The sequence below is a fragment of the Callionymus lyra genome, chromosome 18 (assembly GCF_982586985.1).
Source record: "Callionymus lyra chromosome 18, fCalLyr1.hap1.1, whole genome shotgun sequence".
NCBI lineage: Eukaryota > Metazoa > Chordata > Actinopteri > Syngnathiformes > Callionymidae > Callionymus > Callionymus lyra.
Window position 1 is genome coordinate 4,520,344 of NC_141835.1, and position 22,054 is coordinate 4,542,397.

The 22,054-nt window shown below is 38.3% G+C and overlaps 3 protein-coding genes across 3 annotated transcripts in view; all 3 read left to right on the forward strand.

Annotated features, from left to right (window-relative positions):
• The first annotated feature begins 369 nt into the window (after positions 1-369).
• On the forward strand, positions 370-7,451 carry lgals3a (lectin, galactoside binding soluble 3a). The gene is made up of 6 exons (XM_087780100.1): positions 370-530; positions 863-880; positions 939-1,622; positions 3,018-3,106; positions 5,080-5,236; positions 6,802-7,451. Exons 2-6 carry the CDS (start codon positions 866-868, stop codon positions 6,955-6,957), a joined length of 1,101 nt encoding a protein of 366 aa, XP_087636226.1. The 5' UTR covers positions 370-530; positions 863-865; the 3' UTR covers positions 6,958-7,451.
• A 1,493-nt stretch (positions 7,452-8,944) lies between these two features.
• On the forward strand, positions 8,945-13,996 carry synj2bp (synaptojanin 2 binding protein). The gene is made up of 4 exons (XM_087779952.1): positions 8,945-9,106; positions 9,534-9,670; positions 12,192-12,287; positions 13,165-13,996. The coding sequence occupies exons 1-4, from the start codon at positions 9,043-9,045 to the stop codon at positions 13,294-13,296; spliced, it is 429 nt and encodes a 142-aa protein (XP_087636078.1). The 5' UTR covers positions 8,945-9,042; the 3' UTR covers positions 13,297-13,996.
• A 1,740-nt stretch (positions 13,997-15,736) lies between these two features.
• LOC148060167 (deubiquitinase DESI2) overlaps positions 15,737-22,054 on the forward strand; it is a 13,452-nt gene continuing 7,134 nt past the window's right edge. The window contains exon 1 of the mRNA XM_087779625.1: positions 15,737-16,240. Coding sequence (XP_087635751.1) covers positions 16,202-16,240 — 39 coding nt within the window. The 5' untranslated portion in view covers positions 15,737-16,201. The remainder of the gene's footprint in view (positions 16,241-22,054) is intronic.

Below are 22,054 nucleotides of genomic sequence, written 5' to 3' on the forward strand. Positions count from 1 at the left end.
TGCATATAATTAATGTATATAAAAAAGTATAAATAAATTTCTTCCTGTAAATATACACCATATAGTAAGTTAATTGCAATATAACCATCAACACTAATTTATGTATGGGTGTGTCCCTCATTATCCTCAGCACTTTCTATTCTATATATTACTTATATTATATATAATATTGTTGTTTGTTAAAATAGACTTATTCTTTAATAAATCGATAAAGAAAACAATTTAAAAAATGTAAACGTTTTTAATAAATTACAAGTATTAAGAAAATACAAAACCCTATGATAAGAGTTTGCTGATATAAAAATAGTTTTGTTGTGACGCAGGACGTTCGGCTTGCGCGTGACAGGGGCGGGGAGTCGCGCCCACTCTGACGTCAGAGCGCAGCGTGGACGCGCCTCAACAGTTGTGTGTTAGCTTGTAGCTTCAGTAGCTCGAGTTGAGGCTCGACAAGTAGCTCCGCGGCTCCCACAGCTGGACCATCTTCACTTCCCTGCGTGTGTCGCCCGCGAGGAGACCCTGTGCCCGCCCAGGTGAGCCTCGACCTCCGTGTTTCCCTCGCAGTTCAACACTTTCATCTTGTTTTGGGGAAGAAAACAAACGTCCGGCGGCAGCTAAAGCTAACTGTTAGCTCGTGTGTGACAACATGTCAGATAACGATTCACTTCATGTTCAGGTGCGTGAGTTTAGCGGAAATACATGGACTTTTGTGGGGTTCTGTTAGGATCCACGTGGCGGTTGAGTCACTACATGACACGCAGGTTGAAGATGGAAACATTTAGTGTAGAATCACAGATTCCACTGTCAGTGACTAACATCTGAGTAACAATAACAACAACAATAACTTCTCTTGTGTTTCCTGCAGATCATGTCGGATTTCTCGGTGAGTGAACCTTTGATTTAAACCTTCTATAGTGTTGTTACAATAATGTTGTGTGCAGCTCGCAGATGCTCTAGGAGAGGACACTCAAGGCCAGGCCAAGAAGATCGGACACAACAACCCGTCCGCCCCGGCCCACAACCCCGCCATGCCTTCGAACCCGGGCTGGCCCGGTTCCGCTCCGGGAGCTCCCACACAACCCTCTGCTCCGGGAGGCTTTCCCTCCGGTCCGGGCGCCCCAGGACAGTTCCCCTACAGCTCCGGCCCCGGAGCTCCCGGGCAGTACCCCGCGCCCGGTGGGTTCCCTCCCGGTCCCGGAATGCCGGGTCAGTTCCCCCCCGCACCGGGGGCTCCGGGTCAGTTCCCATCTGGGCCCGGCGCCCCCGGTCAGTTCCCGGGGCAGTACCCGCCCGAGGGAGCTCCCGGACAGCTTCCCGGCGGCCCCGTTCCGTACCCGACTGGACCCTTCCCCTCCGGCCCCGGCGCCCCCGCGGGTCCGTACTCAAACGTGCCTTACCCGGGGTGTCCCCCTAACGGAGGGAACGGCATGTATGGACCAGGAGCACCTGGTGGTTTCCCCCCTCCCGCCGGCCCCTTCTCCCCCTACTCCGCAGGCGGCTTCCCCCCGATGCCCACCGGGGCATGGGGCGCTCCGGCCGCGGGAGGATTCCCCCCCGGCCCCGGCCCGTTCGGACCCGGACCTATGGGTCCTTACGACGCACCCGCCGCCCCGGGAGGGATGTTGGTGAGTCGTCTGACCTTCTTTACGCCTCGACCCGTCTTTTCTGGTGGGGACTCTGGGCTCGTCGGGTGGTGGTTCTGTGGGGGTCCGGTACCAGCTCCATGTAGTGACCCGTGAGGGGTCAGTGTTTGAGATAAGATGAGGGACAGACGTTAATGTGAACAACTGTACAGAGACTTGCAGTTCCTGAGGTTGAGTTGGTTCTGTTCGTGACCCGGAGTCGTGACAGAAGTCGACTCGTACTCGATGTTTGGTTCCAGATTCATTGTTTAATATCGATCCAAAGTCAACAAAGAGCAGGAATGTTCAGTTTGTACAAATCTTGGCAACACAAGACGTGGAGTCACTCGTTGGTTTCATTCAATTCAACTACTTGAACGTTTAATCTGTTTGTTTTAAAAATATTTATTATTTAATTTAAAATATTTACTCATTGTTTTATATTCTACTTTCCAAAAAGAAAACTACTATAAAATTCAATATTTTTTTTATTTACATTCTTTCAAATCCAATATAAAAATGTTGGTGTAATCGTGTCACTAAAGAAAGATTAAGAGCTTCTTGATCGTCTGAGCGTCACGTGATTGGATGAAAGTTAGATCCAGTAGCTCGGTGCTCTGTTGCTATAGTCTGGTGACTATTGTACCAACATTAATAATAAATAAATAAAATATTGAACACTTTTTTTGGGGGGGTTTTGGATTATTTAAATAAATATACCAAACTATATGTAATTATTTTAAACTAAATCAACATCTTTCAAGTTCCAATGTTTGAATATATATCTAGGTTTAAAAAGAAAATCCTCAATTTTTTAAAATTAAATAATATATATATATATAAAAAAAAAATGGAACCCTTGAGTTCTGATGTCTCTGATAAACTTCCATCACAGTCGAGCTTCTCCGTGTAAAACCCAGTCCTGTGAGTCTCGAAGCTGCTCTTCACTCTCAACCTTCTCTGGGATCTTCTGCTCGGGTCTTGGTTCTGACTCACACACACTGGGTCACACACACACACACATGCGATCGACTAACAATAACCGACGAAGTAAAAAGTGTCTCTTCTCTTCCAGCCCAGATATTATCGTCCCTATTAATGATCTGAGCTTGTCTGAGGGACACAGACGTCTCTTCCTGAATCAACGTCTCGTCCAGGACTGATTGTTTGACCTCGGCTGGAGTCGAGTGATGATGGTTTAAATATTAGCCTCTGTTGGGATGATTCCTGTGTAACGAAGTGATTACTGGTATTAAAGATGTAACCGTGGACCGTCTCATGCTTCCATGTGAACTGTTGTGAAGGAGAAGAAGTGACTCATGGGAAGGAAAACATGATGTCATCGTTTGAACGGAACAAACGGTTACAAATGTTGCTAAAGATGTTTGTTTCTTACAGATGGTGCCGTTCGACCTCCCTCTGGAGGCAGGAATCATGCCTCAGCTGCTCATCACCATAGTTGGAGAAGCTCTACCTGGAGCAGACAGGTGAGCGACTCTTGATCCCACAACTGTTTGATAGATTCAATGATATCAATAATATATTCCCTGAAGATCTTGAAATATTAGAAACTAACGTGTGAAAGAAAAAATGAGTCGCTGTTGCTATAATAGTGTCAACAGACATTACCAACAGAGCTACTTGATGGAACTTGACATTTAAATTAAATTAACCCTCAAGAAAATAAACAATAATCTGTAATGTCTTCCATTAATTAACTGTTACTTAATAACATTTTACTTTTCTTAACAGAAGATAAAAATGTGATGATGTTTAAATCCTGACTTTATGTAAAAGACAATATTTAATGGTTTAATTTAAGTTTTTTTAAGCGTTTTTAATTATTTTTAAATTGTTAAACGATTATTTGTATATTTAAAGGTTGTTTTTGAATAATATATAAAAATTCTACTTTTAAAATGCGTACAGTTTTATAGTCACGTTAAAAAAATGAATGTTTAAAACTATTTTTCAATTCAAAGTATTTTCTATTCAGTTTGAGAATGTTGCTATAAAAGTCACGCCAGACATGACCAACAGAGCACCGACTCACTTGATCAAACTGTTATTGTTATTGTTTACTGTGACGTAAAATATAGGAAATCTCGAAAGTGAGGAAGAGGAGTGAACAAGAGTAGAAAATAAAGCGGGAAAAATGAGTCGATAATCTCTTTAATTGACATTTAAATTAAATTAACCCTAAGAATCCTCAAGAAAATAAACAATAATCTGTAATGTCTTCCATTTATTAAGTGTAACTTAATAACATATTACTTTTCTTAACAGAAGATAAAAATGTGATGATGTTTAAATCCTGACTTCCTGTGAATCACAATATTTAATGGTTTAATTTAACATTTAAAATGTTTTTATTAAGCATTTTGAATTATTTTTAAAACGTTGCAAACGATTATTTATATATATTTTTGAATAATATATAAAAATTCTAATTTTAAAATGCGTACAGTTTTATATTCATGTTCAAAAAATGAATGTTTTAAACTATTTCAATTCAAAGTTTTTTCTATTCAGTTTAAAATGTTGCTATAATAGTCACGCCAGACATGACCAACAGAGCACCGACTCACTTGATCAAACTGTTATTATAAATCTGTCTTAATATCCATCATGTGAGAAAACGGACGTAAAATATAGGGAATCTTGAAAGTGAGGAAGAGGACAAACGAGAGTAGAAAATAAAGCGGCAAAAATGAGTCGATAATCTTTTTAATTGACATTTAAATTAAATTAACCCTAAGAATCCTCAAGAAAATAAACAATAATCTGTAATGTCTTCCATTAATTAAGTGTAACTTAATAACATATTACATTTCTTAACAGAAGATAAAAATGTGATGATATTTAAATTCTGACTTCATGTGAATCACAATATTTAATGGTTTAATTTAACATTTAAAATGTTTTCTTAAGCATTTTGAATTATTTTTAAAACGTTGCAAACGATTATTTATATATATTTTTGAATAATATATAAAAATTCTAATTTTAAAATGCGTATAGTTTTATATTCACGTTAAAAAAATGAATGTTTTAAACTATTTCAATTCAAAGTATTTTCTATTCAGTTTAAAAATGTTGCTATAATAGTCAGACATTACCTACAGAGCACCGAGCTACTTGATCAAACTGTTATTATAAATCTGTCTTAATATCCATCGTGTGTGAAAACGAAGGTAAAATATAAAAGGAAATATTCCGTTTTTTAAAAGCGAGGACGAGGAGAAACGTAAAATAGGAAGAAAAAGCAGGAAAAATCCTTGAAAATGAGTCGATAATCGTAATAATCTTTTTAAAACCAATGAAAACTAATCCTTTAAGGTGTTTTGATGAATGATTATCATGAACATCTACAACATTTCAATGTTTTTCTTGTGTGCGTCACACACCAGAGACACACAACGTTTCTTTCTGAACGAAATCACCAAACCTTCTGCTCCAGGTTCAACGTGGACTTCATGAAGGGTCACGACGTGGTCTTCCACTTCAACCCCCGCTTCCACGAGCAGACCATCGTGAGGAACACCAACGTGGCGGGCTGTTGGGGGCCGGAGGAGCGCGAGGGGGGGTTCCCCTTCGTCCCGGGCCAGAGATTCGAGGTATTGAACGACGGAACGTGTTGAAGATTCCTGGATATAGTTCTCTGTACTGTCAGAGGTCGAAGGTCACGGCGGAGTGAGTCACAGTGTAGGGTGTGTGACTTAATGAGTCCACGTCAGAGTTTATCGCTGTTGTGCGACGCCTTCGACAAACATGTGGACAATCTTACGTCCAGTTGACCTTTGACCCACATCCGTTATGTTTGGGCCTTTAAAGACGAGTCGTTTCTCAGAGGGTTTAATACTTAAGTGTTGCTTAAAGATGAAAAACTGAGGAAGTTTGTATAGAATTAAATCATGTTGTCAGAATATTAAGTGATTTAATTCAACATTTAAAATGTTGGTAAATTCTACTACTATTGATAATAATATATACTATTTTTTTGAGCAAAATATTTCTTTAAGCATTTCATTTAATTCGTATTTAATACAATAATATTATTATTGAAAAATTGATTTTGTTGTTGATTTTCTAATTACAAAAACTCAAAAATGAATTTTCTGAATTCAATTTGCTGTGTGTTCTGCTGGTAATGTCTGGTTAGACTATTATAGCAACATTTTTATATTGAATTTAAAAGACTACAGATTCAAAGATACTGAATATAGAAAAAGTATTTTAAAATTATTGGAATTAGAAAATCAAACTCTGTGTAAAATTAAATTAATTCGTATAGAAGATGTACTTCTTTTTTTAATAATAATTAAAATTAAAAATTGAATCTTTCGATATAGAAATTATTGAATTCAATTATTCAAAAAGTAATGAAATGCTTGAATAAATTTCAATAAAAACATTCAACATTTACCAAAAAAGAACTGAGATACTTCATCGTCTTGTGGTCGTCAGCGAGTCACGTGATTGGTCGAAAGTTTGATCCAGTAGCTCTGTGCTCTGTTGGTAATGTCTGGAGATACTTTTAAACCAACATTTATATATTGAATTTAAATTGATGTATATTAAAATATATATTTAATTTATAAGTTTGATTTGTGAATTATTGTATTTAGAAAATCAAACTCTATTCGTAAAAAAAAATAAAAAATAAAATAAAAAATAAAAATAATGAATCTTAAAAAATATTTGTTAATTCAATAGTTTAAACAAATTAAACTTTAAATAAGTAGCTCTGTTTTCTTTTAGTAATGTCTGGTAATACTTTTAAATCAACATTTTTATATTGAATTTAAATTGATATATATTAAAAATATTTAAATTATACATTTGTTTTGTGATTTTGTTTGTTTGTTATTAGAATATCAAACTATATGAGAAAAAATAATAATGAATCTTAAAAAATATTTGTTAATTCAATAATTTAAACAAAATAAACTTTAAATATACAAATTATTTATCATTTAGAAAAATAATTCAATGCCTTAAATTCAAGTAGCTCGGTTTTCTTTGTGACAATATTATTCAAATGTTTTTATATTGAATTAAAAAAAAAAGTTTTTTTTTTCAGCTTTAATTTGGAAAATATTTAATCAATTCAAAGTTAACGTTTGCGTTGTTAAGTGTAGCCATTAGCGACGAGGTTGAAGCTGCTCTGATGTGTCTCCAGCTGAAGATCCTGGTGGAGGAGGACGACTTCAAAGTGGCCGTGAACGGGTCTCACCTGCTGGAGTACGAGCACCGAGTGGGCGGGATGGACGACGTCACTCTGGTCCGTGTGGCCGGAGACGTGGTTCTGTACAGCGCGGCGCCGAGCATGATCTGAACCCCAACTCCCCCCTCCTTCCCCCTACGTTCACCAGAACCGGACCGGGTCCTGCGGGTCCTTCTGGTGGAGTCGAGCGTGTCAAAGTGATCTTTGCTCTCCAGGCACTTTTTAATTTATCTGACCAAGAAATTGCACAGAAGAATAAACCTCTTAATAAAAAAAACGCTGTTTTCAGAAACTCGCTCCGACAATTACGCAAAAAAAACAACATTTTCTCATGTTTTGCTGTATTTTGTTGACAGTATTTACATGTTTATTATTTCCGTCTCTGCATGAACGCATGTAACTCATGGTTTTCTCTCCTCCTCCTCCGTCGCTCCAGGACTCGGAGGAGGAGAGACTTTATTATTTTCAAAGTGTGTCGAACCTCCTTCTCCGACCAGAACCTTTCGTTTGGATCACGATCAGTCGTCGCTCAGAGTCTCATTCGCTGCCAAAGACGGGAAGTATTTTAGGATGAATGTGCTTTGAAATAAAGTTGGTAAACAACCGTTCAGAGCTTTTTTCAATGGGATGAGATTTTGAAGGATGATCAGAACCAGAACCAGAACCAGCTTTGATAACAGACGGTTATAGAAATATATATATATAGACTGAAGATAAAGAATCATATTTAGAATGTTTACGATGCAATAAAGTCTCAATAAATAATCGCCTAAAGGTTGTTTTTGTGATTAATATTCGTGAGGAAGAAACGTAAAAGTTATTTAAGTTAAATATGTGGCCCTTGTATGTTCTCCACGTGTCACATGGGTTTACTCCGGGCACTCCGGTTTCCTCCCACAGTCCAAAAACATACAGAGGTTGATTGAGAACTTGTGGGAAATTGTCCGTAGGTATGAGTGTGTGTGTGAATGGTTGTCTGTCTTTGTGTGTGTCCTGAGACAGACTGGCGTCCTGTCCAGGGTGTCCCCTGCCTCTCGCCCTATGAAACTAGGATAGACTCCAGTCTCCCCGCGACCCCCATAAGGAATAAAGCGGTAGAAAATGAATGATATTTGATATTAAACAAACTGTTCAATATATTTAAAATAAAGGAGTTTTATTGCTGACTTTTGATCGACTTAAATACTTTGTCAGCAAATGGAATAAAACTGTTAATTAACATTAAATCAATATAATCGATGCTTATGATATGAACTTAAATCTATTTGATTTATTGATGATTCAATAATGTATTTGTATTTAATGGGGGTCATCCCAGCTACTCGGGGCGAGAGGCATAACGTTTACAACAGTCGCTGACAAACGAATAATAGTGATGTGTTGATGAAGCTTCATGAAACAGTGTCATTATCTTCAGAGTCCACTAGATGGCGTCTTTGCACTATGTTCCTTTGTTTTCATCTAAAACTCATCATTATTAAACCGATGGCGCCCCCTACTGGCTTCTAGACAACTTGTCCAGCCCCTCACTACAAATTAAACAGAATAAAAAAAGGGATTTTCTCTTTGATCAACTTAACTTTGTCTGTGAAAAATCTCAACAATGCATTGCTGTAAATTAAAAAATATTAGTTTAAAAAAAAAACTCAACACAAACTATAGTTTAATCTAAAATCAATAAAGTCGTTTTTTTTGGTCCAATAATTTAAGTTAAACTTTAACGTGAAAAAAGTCACGTTTGTTCTGTCTGTCGATACAACTTAGCGATAAAGATACGTTAGATAATAAACAGAGGTTATGTATGATAACACTACAAATAAAGCATGTTTTTTATTATATTATTTTAGACTTTTAGAGAAAAAAAGGTGAAAACTTCTGGTTGGAATCTTTAAATCTGACATTTTTATTTCTAGTTTAGCTTTTACAGCTGCTCGTAAGTAAAGCTCTCTATGTTGGGAGTAATAGTAACGCATCAATAACCAATACTTTCATTTTAAGTATTTAAAAAAAAATGTATCTTCACTTGAAGGCAAAGGTCAGCGTGCAGCTCCCACTCTCTCCACTAGGAGGCGCCGCGGACACTCCTCCTGCGGGAAGTGACTTGTGAAGTCGATCAATGAGTTCACTTCTTTAAAAACTTTGTCCTCCTCTCTTTTCTTGCGCCTTCTTTCTCTTTTAACCCGCACGCGGAGCACCATGAACGGCTCCGTGCACCCGCTGGACCTGGTCCAGGACATAGTTCTGCCTCGAGGCCCCGCAGGTGAGCGAGGATGAGAGTTAGCACCGGAGCTACTTCTGTAGCCGCACTTTCGTTACGAGATAATCCTTCTTTTTTTTAAAATAATAATTTAAATCAATATTCTGCACGAACAAAGATGATCATAAGTGACGCTAACTTTCTTTGGTGATTCATTTAAATCGTCAAACTTTTTTTTTTTAACCTGTCAGAACTGATGCAATATAACAGTAGTTTTCACTCACTCGTCACTAGTTTATTTTCATTAACTAGTCGTTTTTAACGATTGTTCGACTCTTACTCGCACACAGGATCCTCGTGCACTTTGATCAACGGAGATCAATGTTGTGGTTGAATCAGCAGCTTCTTTATCGTCCACACGTTGCGTCACTGGTTCATGTCAACGTGTTGTTTATTTAAAATCTATTCGTGTTTTTTTCTTATCTCTCAGGCTTCGGCTTCAACATCGTGGGAGGAGTGGACCAGCCGTACGTGCTCGACGACTCTGGCATCTACGTGGTGAAGATCAAGGAAGCAGGGACGGCGGATGTGGACGGAAGACTTCGAGAAGGAGACAAGATCTTGGAGGTGAAGATAAAACACTCTTCATGTCTATCAGGGTTTTTGATGGGTTTGTTCGGCTGTCAATCAACACTAGAAGGTTCTTTTAACTTGACGGAACTTCAGCGCGAATGAAAGCGAAAGTCCTCGAGTAAAGTATTTTTAGTAGTATTGGGATGAAAGTATTTTAAAAACGGAATATTTATCAATGAGACTAGTTCCTGCTTTTGCACCTTTACTGTCAAGTTTGCGCCTCTTAAGTAAGTAAGTCATATTTATAGAACGCTTTTCCAGACCAGGGTCACAAAGCGCTTAAGGAATCAAAACAATACTCAATAAAATATATACTTAAAAGATCAAGATAATACTGAGACAAACACAGGAGTCTCAGAGAATCAAGGAAAAGCCTGAACAAATAAAAGTGTCTTGAGATGTTTCTTGAAGGAGTCAGTAGATCATCAAACACAGATGTTTCTTGAAGGAGTCAGTAGATCATCAAACACAGATGTTTCTTGAAGGAGTCAGTAGATCATCAAACACAGATGTTTCTTGAAGGAGTCAGTAGATCATCAAACACAGATGTTTCTTGAACGAGTCAGTAGATCATCAAACACAGATGTTTCTTGAAGGAGTCAGTAGATCATCAAACACAGATGTTTCTTGAAGGAGTCAGTAGATCATCAAACACAGATGTTTCTTGAAGGAGTCAGTAGATCATCAAACACAGATGTTTCTTGAACGAGTCAGTAGATCATCAAACACAGATGTTTCTTGAAGGAGTCAGTAGATCATCAAACACAGATGTTTCTTGAAGGAGTCAGTAGATCATCAAACACAGATGTTTCTTGAAGGAGTCAGTAGATCATCAAACACAGATGTTTCTTGAAGGAGTCAGTAGATCATCAAACACACATGTTTCTTGAAGGAGTCCGTAGATCATCAAACACAGATGTTTCTTGAAGGAGTCAGTAGATCATCAAACACACATGTTTCTTGAAGGAGTCAGTAGATCATCAAACACACATGTTTCTTGAAGGAGTCAGTAGATCATCAAACACAGAGATGTTTCTTGAAGGAGTCAGTAGATCATCAAACACAGATGTTTCTTGAAGGAGTCAGTAGATCATCAAACACAGATGTTTCTTGAAGGAGTCAGTAGATCATCAAGCACAGAGATGTTTCTTGAAGGAGTCAGTAGATCATCAAACACAGAGATGTTTCTTGAAGGAGTCAGTAGATCATCAAACACAGAGATGTTTCTTGAAGGAGTCAGTAGATCATCAAACACACATGTTTCTTGAAGGAGTCAGTAGATCATCAAACACAGAGATGTTTCTTGAAGGAGTCAGTAGATCATCAAACACAGAGATGTTTCTTGAAGGAGTCAGTAGATCATCAAACACCGATGTTTCTTGAAGGAGTCAGTAGATCATCAAACACAGAGATGTTTCTTGAAGGAGTCAGTAGATCATCAAACACAGATGTTTCTTGAAGGAGTCAGTAGATCATCAAACACAGAGATGTTTCTTGAAGGAGTCAGTAGATCATCAAACACAGAGATGGTTCCAAAGCTTAGGAGCAACAGTCTGGAAGGATTTCTCTCCTCTGGTCCTGAAGTTCAGGAACCATCAGTAGATTCTGATCCACAGACCTCAGAGCCCGAGCTGGGGTGTAAGTCTGGATCAGATCACTGATGGAAGGTCTGACCATGAATAGATCTGAAAGTAAGAACCAGAATTTTAAAATGATCCTGAAAGAAACTGGCAGCCAGTGAAGAGTTTGAAGGACAAATGTGAGTTCTTCTACTAGAGCTGTCAAGTATGCGCCTCTTTATTCTACACATAACTTACTTTTGAGCGTTTTTTCCCCTTCAATGATTAAAAGTCATAGAAGTTATCTTTTGATTTATTATATATATTGATTTTCTTAATGTCTTTTTTTGTGAACGCTATATAGTTTTTTTACTCTTCTCTCAATTTTTCCTCCCTCCACCCTCCCGGCTGGTCCCAGCAGGAGGCCGTCAACACTGAGTCTGGTTCTGCTTGAGGTTTCTGCCTTCTGTCACTGTCGTGCTGTGATTCACTTTTTTTTTATTTTCACGAATATACTTTTTAGTTAAACTGTAAAGTGTCTTGAGTTTTATGATATGACACTTAGTCAATAAAGTATATACTTTATTGAATATTGTTTTGATTGTTTAAGCGCTTTGTGACCCTGGTCTGGAAAAGCGCTATATATGTACAAATCACTTACTTACTTACTTATTACTGTGTGGAGGTGTTTTGAGAAAAAGATGGTATTTTCTCTGAAGTAATGTTAGCTTTTTACTCCAGACGCGTCAAGACGCCTGTTTTAGTCGAGTTAACTCAAAACATAAACCAGTAAACTAGTGAAAATAAGTCAAACACAAACTCTAAATTATTTATTTTTATTTGAAGGTCGATCTGTAAATATGATTTTGACATTAATGTCTATGATGTTTTCTAGTTATTCAACGATGAGAAATCCTTCATTAAAATGTGACATAACGTCTATTTTTTTTCGGCAGATCAACGACGTGAAGGTTGAGAATTGGACGCATCGCGCCGTCGTGGAGTTGTTCAAGCAGACGGGCGAGCAGGTGAAGCTGAAGGTTTTCAAAAAGGTGAGTTGAGTCGCAGTAATTATGAGGAAAGCGTATTATAAATATTCCACTTAACAGCAGTTGCAGGAATTAGGTTCAAATAAATCTGCACCGTCTATTCTGAGAAGAAAAATTAACAACTTTTTTTATTAGAATGTGTCGATATTTTGATGGAACTCGTTCATGAGTTGAAATATAATAAAATACTTCTTATTCTGCTCTAGTGAAACTTGGATGGATCACATGATTATGTTTTCATTCATGGTATTTTACAAAAATGTTTCTCTCGAGTATAAAACCTTTTATAGTTGAGGTTTGAGTAAAAAGGCTCCACAATGGCTTAAATGCATTGGAGTCACAGGGTTAAAGAAGGACCACAAGGTAGAGACGGGCTCAGTGACAGCAGGTGGTTCCACAGAAAAGGGGAGGAATTTTCTCTTAATTTGTCAGAGAAAAGTTGCAACAATGCACTGCTGTCAGCAATAAAATAAATGTTAGTTTAAGAAAAGAAAAAATACCTCAACTACAGTTTAAACTTGCATATATTAAGTTGTTCTTTTTGGGTGAATAATTGAAGTTAAACTTTAAAAGGTTCACGTTTGTTCTGTCAAAACCTAGTGTTTAAGATAAGATAAGATAAGTAACACGGGTTATGTATGATAACTTTTGTACAAAGAATTCCAATAAAAGTAAAACTGAAGTTAAATGAAATAATGTTATGTGAAAATATCAACCAAGACTGCCAAGTGTCAATCAAACGTGTGATTGAGTTTGACAGCCCTGATCTTCAATCACATTGATCTCCACAAAGATCATTATCTCTATTAATGAGAAATGAAAAGGAATTTTATTCCCAAAACAATGATTCAAACTATTTTTCTTTCTTTCTTCTGTTCAGCATCAACACCACGGAAACGGGCGCTCGCACTCGCAACCCGACGACACGTCCTCGTATCCAGGGGTCCTGGTGGCTTTAGCGGGAGTCGCCGTCCTGGTTTCATTTATTTACATCCGCAATAAACACTTTTAATTCCCTCGTCAATATGTTACTTTTAGGATCCCCCAAAAAAAAAAGAAGTGAAGAAATGATTCTTGTACGTCAGTGTCGAGGCGTTCCTCCTCGAGTGTTCGATTGAAGAGGGATGACGGTGATTGTGAGTCGTGCTGCTGCACAAACACAATCTTCAAAACCCATGAAAGACGCTCTTGTGTCGAGTCGATCGCGGCCTTTTCTGTCGACGCCCGTCGCTCAATGGCAGGTTTGTCCGAGAGCGACGGGAACTCGCTGTACTTCCAAATTAATCCTCTTGATTCTCACCCTGAACAAACGCACAACGGGAGCGAAGGTCCGACCGTGGCGACGCACAACAACACACTAAAGGGAACGACACACCGGGGCGAGAGGTTTGTGGTCCAAACCGATGGCTTTTCTCGGAAATGTTCGGACCACACGTAGAAAACTGATCACGCTTGTTTAGTCACGTGTTGTTTGTACATATGGACCAACATCCATGAAGTGTGAGAAATATTTATTTGCACAAGCCGACACTTTCACGACGAGGATGAAAACCAGTGTGTGTGTGTGTGTGTGTGTGTGTGTGTGTCGTCTCTGCAGCATCATGTTTGTAAATATTGTCGCACCTTGTGAAAGGGATTGTGGGAAATGTGTCTCCCCGAATATGCACAATGTCTGAAAGCCAAAATGTCGATTAAATTCATGTTGAATTCAACCATTAGTTTTGTCTTTTTTTTTTCTTTCATCAAGTCGTCCAGCAGGACTCGTCGACTCACTCCTGAGTCCAAGGTCAGGTGGTTCTGGTGAAGGTCACAAGCATGTCCTGGATTTACATTCATTTCTCTTATGTGCACTAGTTAGCACTGTTGACGTGTAGCTAAGCTAGCAAGTGCACTTTTTTAACTTCCTTCACTTCAAACATAAAAAAATAAATTAAAAAAAAGGCGAGAGTTGAATTGCAGAAATATATGGAAGCATAAAAATGAAGAATTGGCCTAAAAGTAACAATTTAAATGTTAAATTGTTACTCATAACAATGTCCCTAATGGTTGCTAATTTCAAAATAAATGAATATATGCATCGCGTTAAGATAAAAAAAAAGAAAAATGAAAATTAATAGATGGGAAAGGATCCTGGAAACATGGATCCAGAGGCGAGTACTTGACTCTAGTGTTGTGATATTGTAACAAGTATATATGTGTAGTATTGTCCAGTACTTGACTCTGGTGTTGTGATAGTGTAGTAACAAGTATATATGTGTAGTATTGTCCAGTACTTGACTCTGGTGTTGTGATAGTGTAGTAACAAGTATATATGTGTAGTATTGTCCAGTACTTGACTCTGGTGTTGTGATAGTGTAGTAACAAGTATATATATGTACTATTGTCCAGTCCTTGACTCTGGTGTTGTGATAGTGTAGCAACAAGTATATATATGTACTATTGTCCAGTCCTTGACTCTGGTGTTGTGATAGTGTAGTAACAAGTATATATGTGTAGTATTGTCCAGTACTTGACTCTGGTGTTGTGATACTGTAGTAACGAGTATATATGTGTAGTATTGTCCAGTACTTGACTCTGGTGTTGTGATACTGTAGTAACGAGTATATATGTGTAGTATTGTCCAGTACTTGACTCTGGTGTTGTGATACTGTAGTAACAAGTATATATGTGTAGTATTGTCCAGTACTTGACTCTGGTGTTGTGATAGTGTAGTAACAAGGATATATGTGTAGTATTGTCCAGTACTTGACTCTGGTGTTGTAGTATTTACAGACCACATGACTCTTGACGAAGTCGTAACTGCTTTCATTTGTTTTCAAACTAAAATATGTTCAAACATCAGCTTTAAAAGCTGCAGGAGTCGCAGCATCCTCTCGTCCTCAGTCATTGGCGGGATCACGCAGGGTGCGAAGGATGTAATGACTTCTGCCATCTAGCTGCCGTAAGTTTAATTGCAACAGAGAAAAGAAACACTGTGTATAATTGTCTAGTTAAAGTCAATTGTAAATAAAAAAAATTGAATTATTTTATGTTGCGCACAATTTATTGAAATATAAACTAAAAAAGAACAAAATAAAACACACACAAAAATATATAAGAATGCAACACTGTTGCCATAAATCATATTTTTATACGAGAAATAATACTTTATTCAAAAAAGAAACATAGTATCTTGACTCTGAAATGTTACCAAACAAGGCACAGCTATAAAAAATAATGTTTATTTTATGTTCTATGGTAAAAAAAAAAAAGAAAAGAAAGGCACCTTGTTTCCCACAAACCACCTCATTCAGAAGATGAATCCAGTGACGTCATTGACCACAAGTGCTTCCTCCTGACACACTTCCTTTGACCCACAAACGAGCTTCACTCTCGTGATCAAAGCAGGTGAAGACGAGCGATGACGTCACCAGCATCCTCCACATCAGCTGGAGACGGATGTTGCCAGCGAGGCGAGCGATGACGTCATCAGTCACTCCCCCTCCTCGGAGAGTGAGACCCGGACACTGGTGCAGGAAACACCCACCAGGATCCAGGATCAGGGTCTAGATCTAGAGTCAGGAACATCTTTGTTGGTGGTTGATGACGACGGTTCTGGGATCGACTAGTTCTGTCTGGAGGAGGCTGGACTGGATGCGGGGCCTGGACCAGATGAAGATGAAGAAGATGATGAAGATGATGATGATCTGGATCTAAGTCTCCATGTCTCGCTTCTTTCCAACACCATCTTCCAACAACACCATGCCTTCAGTCCCGCCTCCTTCTGCTTGTGTTCGCCCCCGCGATGCGAGGCGAGTCTCCGGCTCTGCTGCTGCTGCGGGTTCGAAACCCTGTTGATCCACAGAGACCATCACCCGGTGATGCTCCGTCCCTGCAGACCCGCTCCTTAGACGTGCCTTCACCCCTCAGGCTGGATCATGGCCAACGAACCTGTGATCCTGAACGTGTACGACATGGTAGGTTTTGATACTTTTCTTCACGAGAGGGGGGTCCGTGAACGCACCATCAGATCAACATTACACTTGTTTTTTTTTTTTAATCTTTTTTCGCGAAGATGTCTTCTTGTAAACTCCAGTGACATCTAGTGGTGAGTCCGTGAAACGATATGTTCACGTTTTTTTATTCATTTTTTCCGAGCGATGCGGGCGAGATACGGTGTCCGCGAGCAGCCAAAAAGTACAGCTAGCTGCCGGTTATCACGTCAAATTATATAAAATATTATTTTTTCTAAATATATTAATTTATTCATCTAAAACACAGCAACAACAAAAACATACCAGCAACAAAAACACAGTAAGAACAACAAAAAACACAGTTACAGCAACAACAAAAACAACAAAAATACAGTAACAACAGCAACAAAACGCAGTAAAAACAAGAACAAAAAACACAGTTACAGCGACAACAAAAACACATTAACTACAGAAATACAGTAACAACAGCAACAACAAAAACACAGTAAAAACAACAAAAAAACACAGTTACAGCGACAACAAAAACACATTAACTACAGAAATACAGTAACAACAGCAACAACAAAAACACACCCGCAACAAAAACACAGTAAAAACAACAAAAAAAAACACAGTTACAGCAACAACAAAAACACATTAACAACAAAAACACAGTAAGAACAACAACCACAACAACAACAGTATCAACATAAACACAGTAGCAGCATCAAAAACACAGCAAGCAACAACAAAAACACAGAAACAACAAAAATAACAAGCGCAACTACAAAAACATAGCAACAACAAAAACACAGCAACAACAAAAACACACTAACAACAAAAACACAGTAACAACAACATAAACACAGCAACAACAAAAACAAAAACACACTAACAACAAAAACACAGTAACAACAACAAAAACACAGCAACAGCAAAAACACAGCAAAAACAAAAACACACTAACAACAAAAACACAGTAACAACAACAAAAACACAGCAACAGCAAAAACACAGCAACAACAAAAACACAGCAACAGCAAAAACACAGCAAAAACAAAAACACACTAACAACAAAAACACACTAACAACAAAAACACAGTAACAACAACAAAAACACAGCAACAGCAAAAACAAAGTAACAACAAAAACAACAGCAGCAACAAAAACACATTAACAACAAAAATATAGTAACAACAAAAACACAGCAAAAACAAAAACAAAAACAGCAACTTGGAGCGACGCATGCGAACTACGGTGTCCGTGAGCAAAAAGTATAGCTAGCTGCCGTTTATCGCGTCAAAATATGTCGTAATCTTTTTTTTCTAAATATATTAATATATTCATCTCAGACATGGACATATTGATGGATTTACTCACTGAAGGAAACCAGTCCACTGTAGTTACTGTAGAATGTATTTGAAACCAGTGAGATCTAAATTCATCAGACATTGATGCAGCTCTTGATAATATTATAAATATAATCTTTCACACGAGTGAACATGGTTCACACTGTCCTGCTTCTTCTGTATTATTATAATGTAATTATATTTTATTATTCATAACCACTTTATACTACAGTTTGAAATGAGAAAATGACGTTTGCTGCAACAACATTGTTTGAAAAACATGAAGCTAACATTTGTAAAATCAAAATGAACAAACAAACACACGAGTAAAAACTACTGAATGGATATATTTTTATCTCTGACCTTCGAGGATGAATGACTTTATTCCCAGCGCTGACACTCACACGCAGAGAAACACACTATATCATGTATCCAGTTACAACGCTCCGTCCACTCACGTATTGATCTCTACGACATTATCATTAACGTGTCATCTTGACCTCATGAACATGTTCCCTGAGCTGCTGGATTCATATGAACAAGACGTTTGTTTGTGACACCTCGACACTACAGTAACACAAAGACACTTAGTATGAAGGGAAATAACAAGAGCAGCAACAAAAAACACAACAGCAACTACAACAACTGCAGCAATAAAAACACAGTAACAACAACAATGAATACACAGCCACAACAAAAGAACAGTAACAACAACAACACAAACACGGCAGAAACACAAACACAGTAACAACAACAACAAAAACACAGCAACAACAAAAACACAGCAACAACAAAATCTCAGTCACAACAGAAACAATAACAACAAGAAAAACACAGCAACGACAAAAACACAATAACAACAAAAACAGAGCAACAACAAAAACACAGTCACAACAGAAACAATAACAACAAGAAAAACACAGCAACGACAAAAACACAGCAACAACAAAAACAGAGCAACAACAAAAACACAGTCACAACAAAAACAGAGCAACAACAAAAACACAGTCACAACAGAAACAATAACAACAAGAAAAACACAGCAACGACAAAAACACAATAACAACAAAAACACAGTCACAACAGAAACAATAACAACAAGAAAAACACAGCAACGACAAAAACACAGCAACAACAAAAACAGAGCAACAACAAAAACACAGTCACAACAGAAACAATAACAACAAGAAAAACACAGCAACGACAAAAACACAATAACAACAAAAACAGAGCAACAACAAAAACACAGTCACAACAGAAACAATAACAACAAGAAAAACACAATAACAACAAAAACAGAGCAACAACAAAAACACAGTAACAAAAAACACACAGTAATAGCAGCAACACAAACACAACAACAACAAAAATACAGCAACAACAAAGACACAGCAACAACACAATCTCAGTCACAACAAAAACAGTAACAACAACAAAAACACAGTAAAAAAAAAACAGTAACAGCAGCAACACAAACACAGCAACAAAAAAACAGCAGCAACAAAAAACACTTTAACAACAAAAAACACAGCAACAACAAAAACACAGTCACAACAGAAACAATAACAACAAGAAAAACACAGCAACGACAAAAACACAATAACAACAAAAACACAGTCACAACAGAAACAATAACAACAAGAAAAACACAGCAACGACAAAAACACAGCAACAACAAAAACAGAGCAACAACAAAAACACAGTCACAACAGAAACAATAACAACAAGAAAAACACAGCAACGACAAAAACACAATAACAACAAAAACAGAGCAACAACAAAAACACAGTCACAACAGAAACAATAACAACAAGAAAAACACAATAACAACAAAAACAGAGCAACAACAAAAACACAGTAACAAAAAACACACAGTAATAGCAGCAACACAAACACAACAACAACAAAAATACAGCAACAACAAAGACACAGCAACAACACAATCTCAGTCACAACAAAAACAGTAACAACAACAAAAACACAGTAAAAAAAAAACAGTAACAGCAGCAACACAAACACAGCAACAAAAAAACAGCAGCAACAAAAAACACTTTAACAACAAAAAACACAGCAACAACAAAAACATCAGCAGCAACAAAAAGACAGTAACAACAGCAACAAAAAACAGCAGCAACAAAAACACTTTAACAACAAAAAATACAGTAACAACAAAAACACAGCAACAAAAACACTGAAGCAGGAACAACAGCAACAACCAAAACAAGAATAGCAACCCAAGGAAACAAATAAAGTAATAAAGCTTTCATTAAGGTAATACTAGTTGAATATTCTAAATGTATAATAAAAAATATTAAACCTTCTATATGATCAGTTATAAAGTCAATACAGTCAAAGAGCAGCAAGTGGCCCTCGAACCAGCTTTGATTTGTTCAGTTTTCCGGTGCTTCATCCTCGTGTCCTGTCAGGGACACCCTGGAAAGGTAGCAAGTGTATTGCAGGCCTGAACATGATTGTTTTGTCTGGATGTTGTTTCTGCACCGACAGTCCATCACCAACACTGACATTTAGAGACAATGTGTTTGTGTGTGTGTGTGTGTGTGTGTGTGTGTGTGTGTGTGTGTGTGTGTGTGTGTGTGTGTCCGTGTGTGTCTGTGTGTGTGTGGGAGTAAACCAGTGTGCCTGGAGGAAACCCACGCACGAGGAGGACGAACACTGTTTAAAGAACATCTAACAGCAGATCCTTCATTTTGCAGCGAGTGTACATGTTATGAAGACGGTCAAGGTTGACGAGGGTGCGAGTACGAAACCAGCTGCTGCCTCGATCTGAAGCGACAGATGCTCGAGCAGATTTAATTGTAGCTCCTTCTTGTCCGGACTTAACAGGTCGTGCAGTGAACAGATGACGCTCTTAAATACCCGACCGTATGAGGAGTCAGTGCGGAGCGAGGGATGAGGAAGAGAGGAAGAATGATGGATCAATATGAAGAGAGAGGGATGAGGAAGAGAGGAAGAATGATGGATCAATATGAAGAGAGAGGGATGAGGAAGAGAGGAAGAATGATGGATCAATATGAGGAGTAAGTGAGGAGTGAGGGATGAGGAAGAGAGGAAGAATGATGGATCAATATGAGGAGAGAGGGATGAGAAAGAGAGGAAGAATGATGGATCAATATGAAGAGAGAGGGATGAGAAAGAGAGGAAGAATGATGGATCAATATGAGGAGTAAGTGAGGAGTGAGGGATGAGGAAGAGAGGAAGAATGATGGATCAATATGAAGAGAGAGGGATGAGAAAGAGAGGAAGAATGATGGATCAATATGAAGAGAGAGGGATGAGAAAGAGAGGAAGAATGATGGATCAATATGAGGAGTAAGTGAGGAGTGAGGGATGAGAAAGAGAGGAAGAATGATGGATCAATATGAAGAGAGAGGGATGAGAAAGAGAGGAAGAATGATGGATCAATATGAGGAGTAAGTGAGGAGTGAGGGATGAGGAAGAGAGGAAGAATGATGGATCAATATGAAGAGAGAGGGATGAGGAAGAGAGGAAGAATGATGGATCCATATGAGGAGCGAGGGATGAGGAAGAGAGGAAGAATGATGGATCAATTTGAGGAGTGAGGGATGAGGAAGAGAGGAAGAATGATGGATCAATTTGAGGGGTGAGGGATGAGGAAGAGAGGAAGAATGATGGATCAATTTCAGGAGTGAGGGATGAGGAAGAGAGGAAGAATGATGGATAAATTTGAGGGGTGAGGGATGAGGAAGAGAGGAAGAATGATGGATCAATTTGAGGGGTGAGGGATGAGGAAGAGAGGAAGAATGATGGATCAATTTCAGGAGTGAGGGATGAGGAAGAGAGGAAGAATGATGGATAAATTTGAGGGGTGAGGGATGAGGAAGAGAGGAAGAATGATGGATCAATTTGAGGAGCGAGGGATGAGAAAGAGAGGAAGCATGATGGATCAATTTGAGGAGTGAGGGATGAGGAAGAGAGGAAGAATGATGGATCAATATGAGGAGAGAGGGATGAGGAATAGAGGAAGAATAATGGATCAATATGAGGAGTGAGGGATGAGGAAGAGAGGAAGAATGATGGATCAATATGAGGAGTGAGGGATGAGGAAGAGAGGAAGAATGATGGATCAATATGAGGAGAAAGGGATGAGGAATAGAGGAAGAATGATGGATCAATATGAGGAGTGAGGGATGAGGAAGAGAGGAAGAATGATGGATCAATATGAGGAGAGAGGGATGAGGAATAGAGGAAGAATGATGGATCAATATGAGGAGTGAGGGTTGAGGAAGAGAGGAAGAATGATGGATCAATATGAGGAGAGAGGGATGAGGAATAGAGGAAGAATGATGGATCAATATGAGGAGAGAGGGATGAGGAAGAGAGGAAGAATGATGGATCAATATGAAGAGAGAGGGATGAGGAAGAGAGGAAGAATGATGGATCAATATGAGGAGTAAGTGAGGAGTGAGGGATGAGGAAGAGAGGAAGA

Excerpts from the sequence above, each read along its gene's own strand:
- lgals3a (XM_087780100.1), top strand. Across the intron at positions 3,107-5,079 it reads GCTCTACCTGGAGCAGACAG|GTTCAACGTGGACTTCATGA; the intron begins GTGAGCGACTCT and ends CTTCTGCTCCAG. Across the intron at positions 5,237-6,801 it reads TCCCGGGCCAGAGATTCGAG|CTGAAGATCCTGGTGGAGGA; the intron begins GTATTGAACGAC and ends ATGTGTCTCCAG.
- synj2bp (XM_087779952.1), top strand. The coding sequence starts at position 9,043 with ATGAACGGCTCCGTGCACCCGCTGGACCTGGTCCAGGACATAGTTCTG. Across the intron at positions 9,671-12,191 it reads AAGGAGACAAGATCTTGGAG|ATCAACGACGTGAAGGTTGA; the intron begins GTGAAGATAAAA and ends TTTTTTCGGCAG. Across the intron at positions 12,288-13,164 it reads AGCTGAAGGTTTTCAAAAAG|CATCAACACCACGGAAACGG; the intron begins GTGAGTTGAGTC and ends TCTTCTGTTCAG.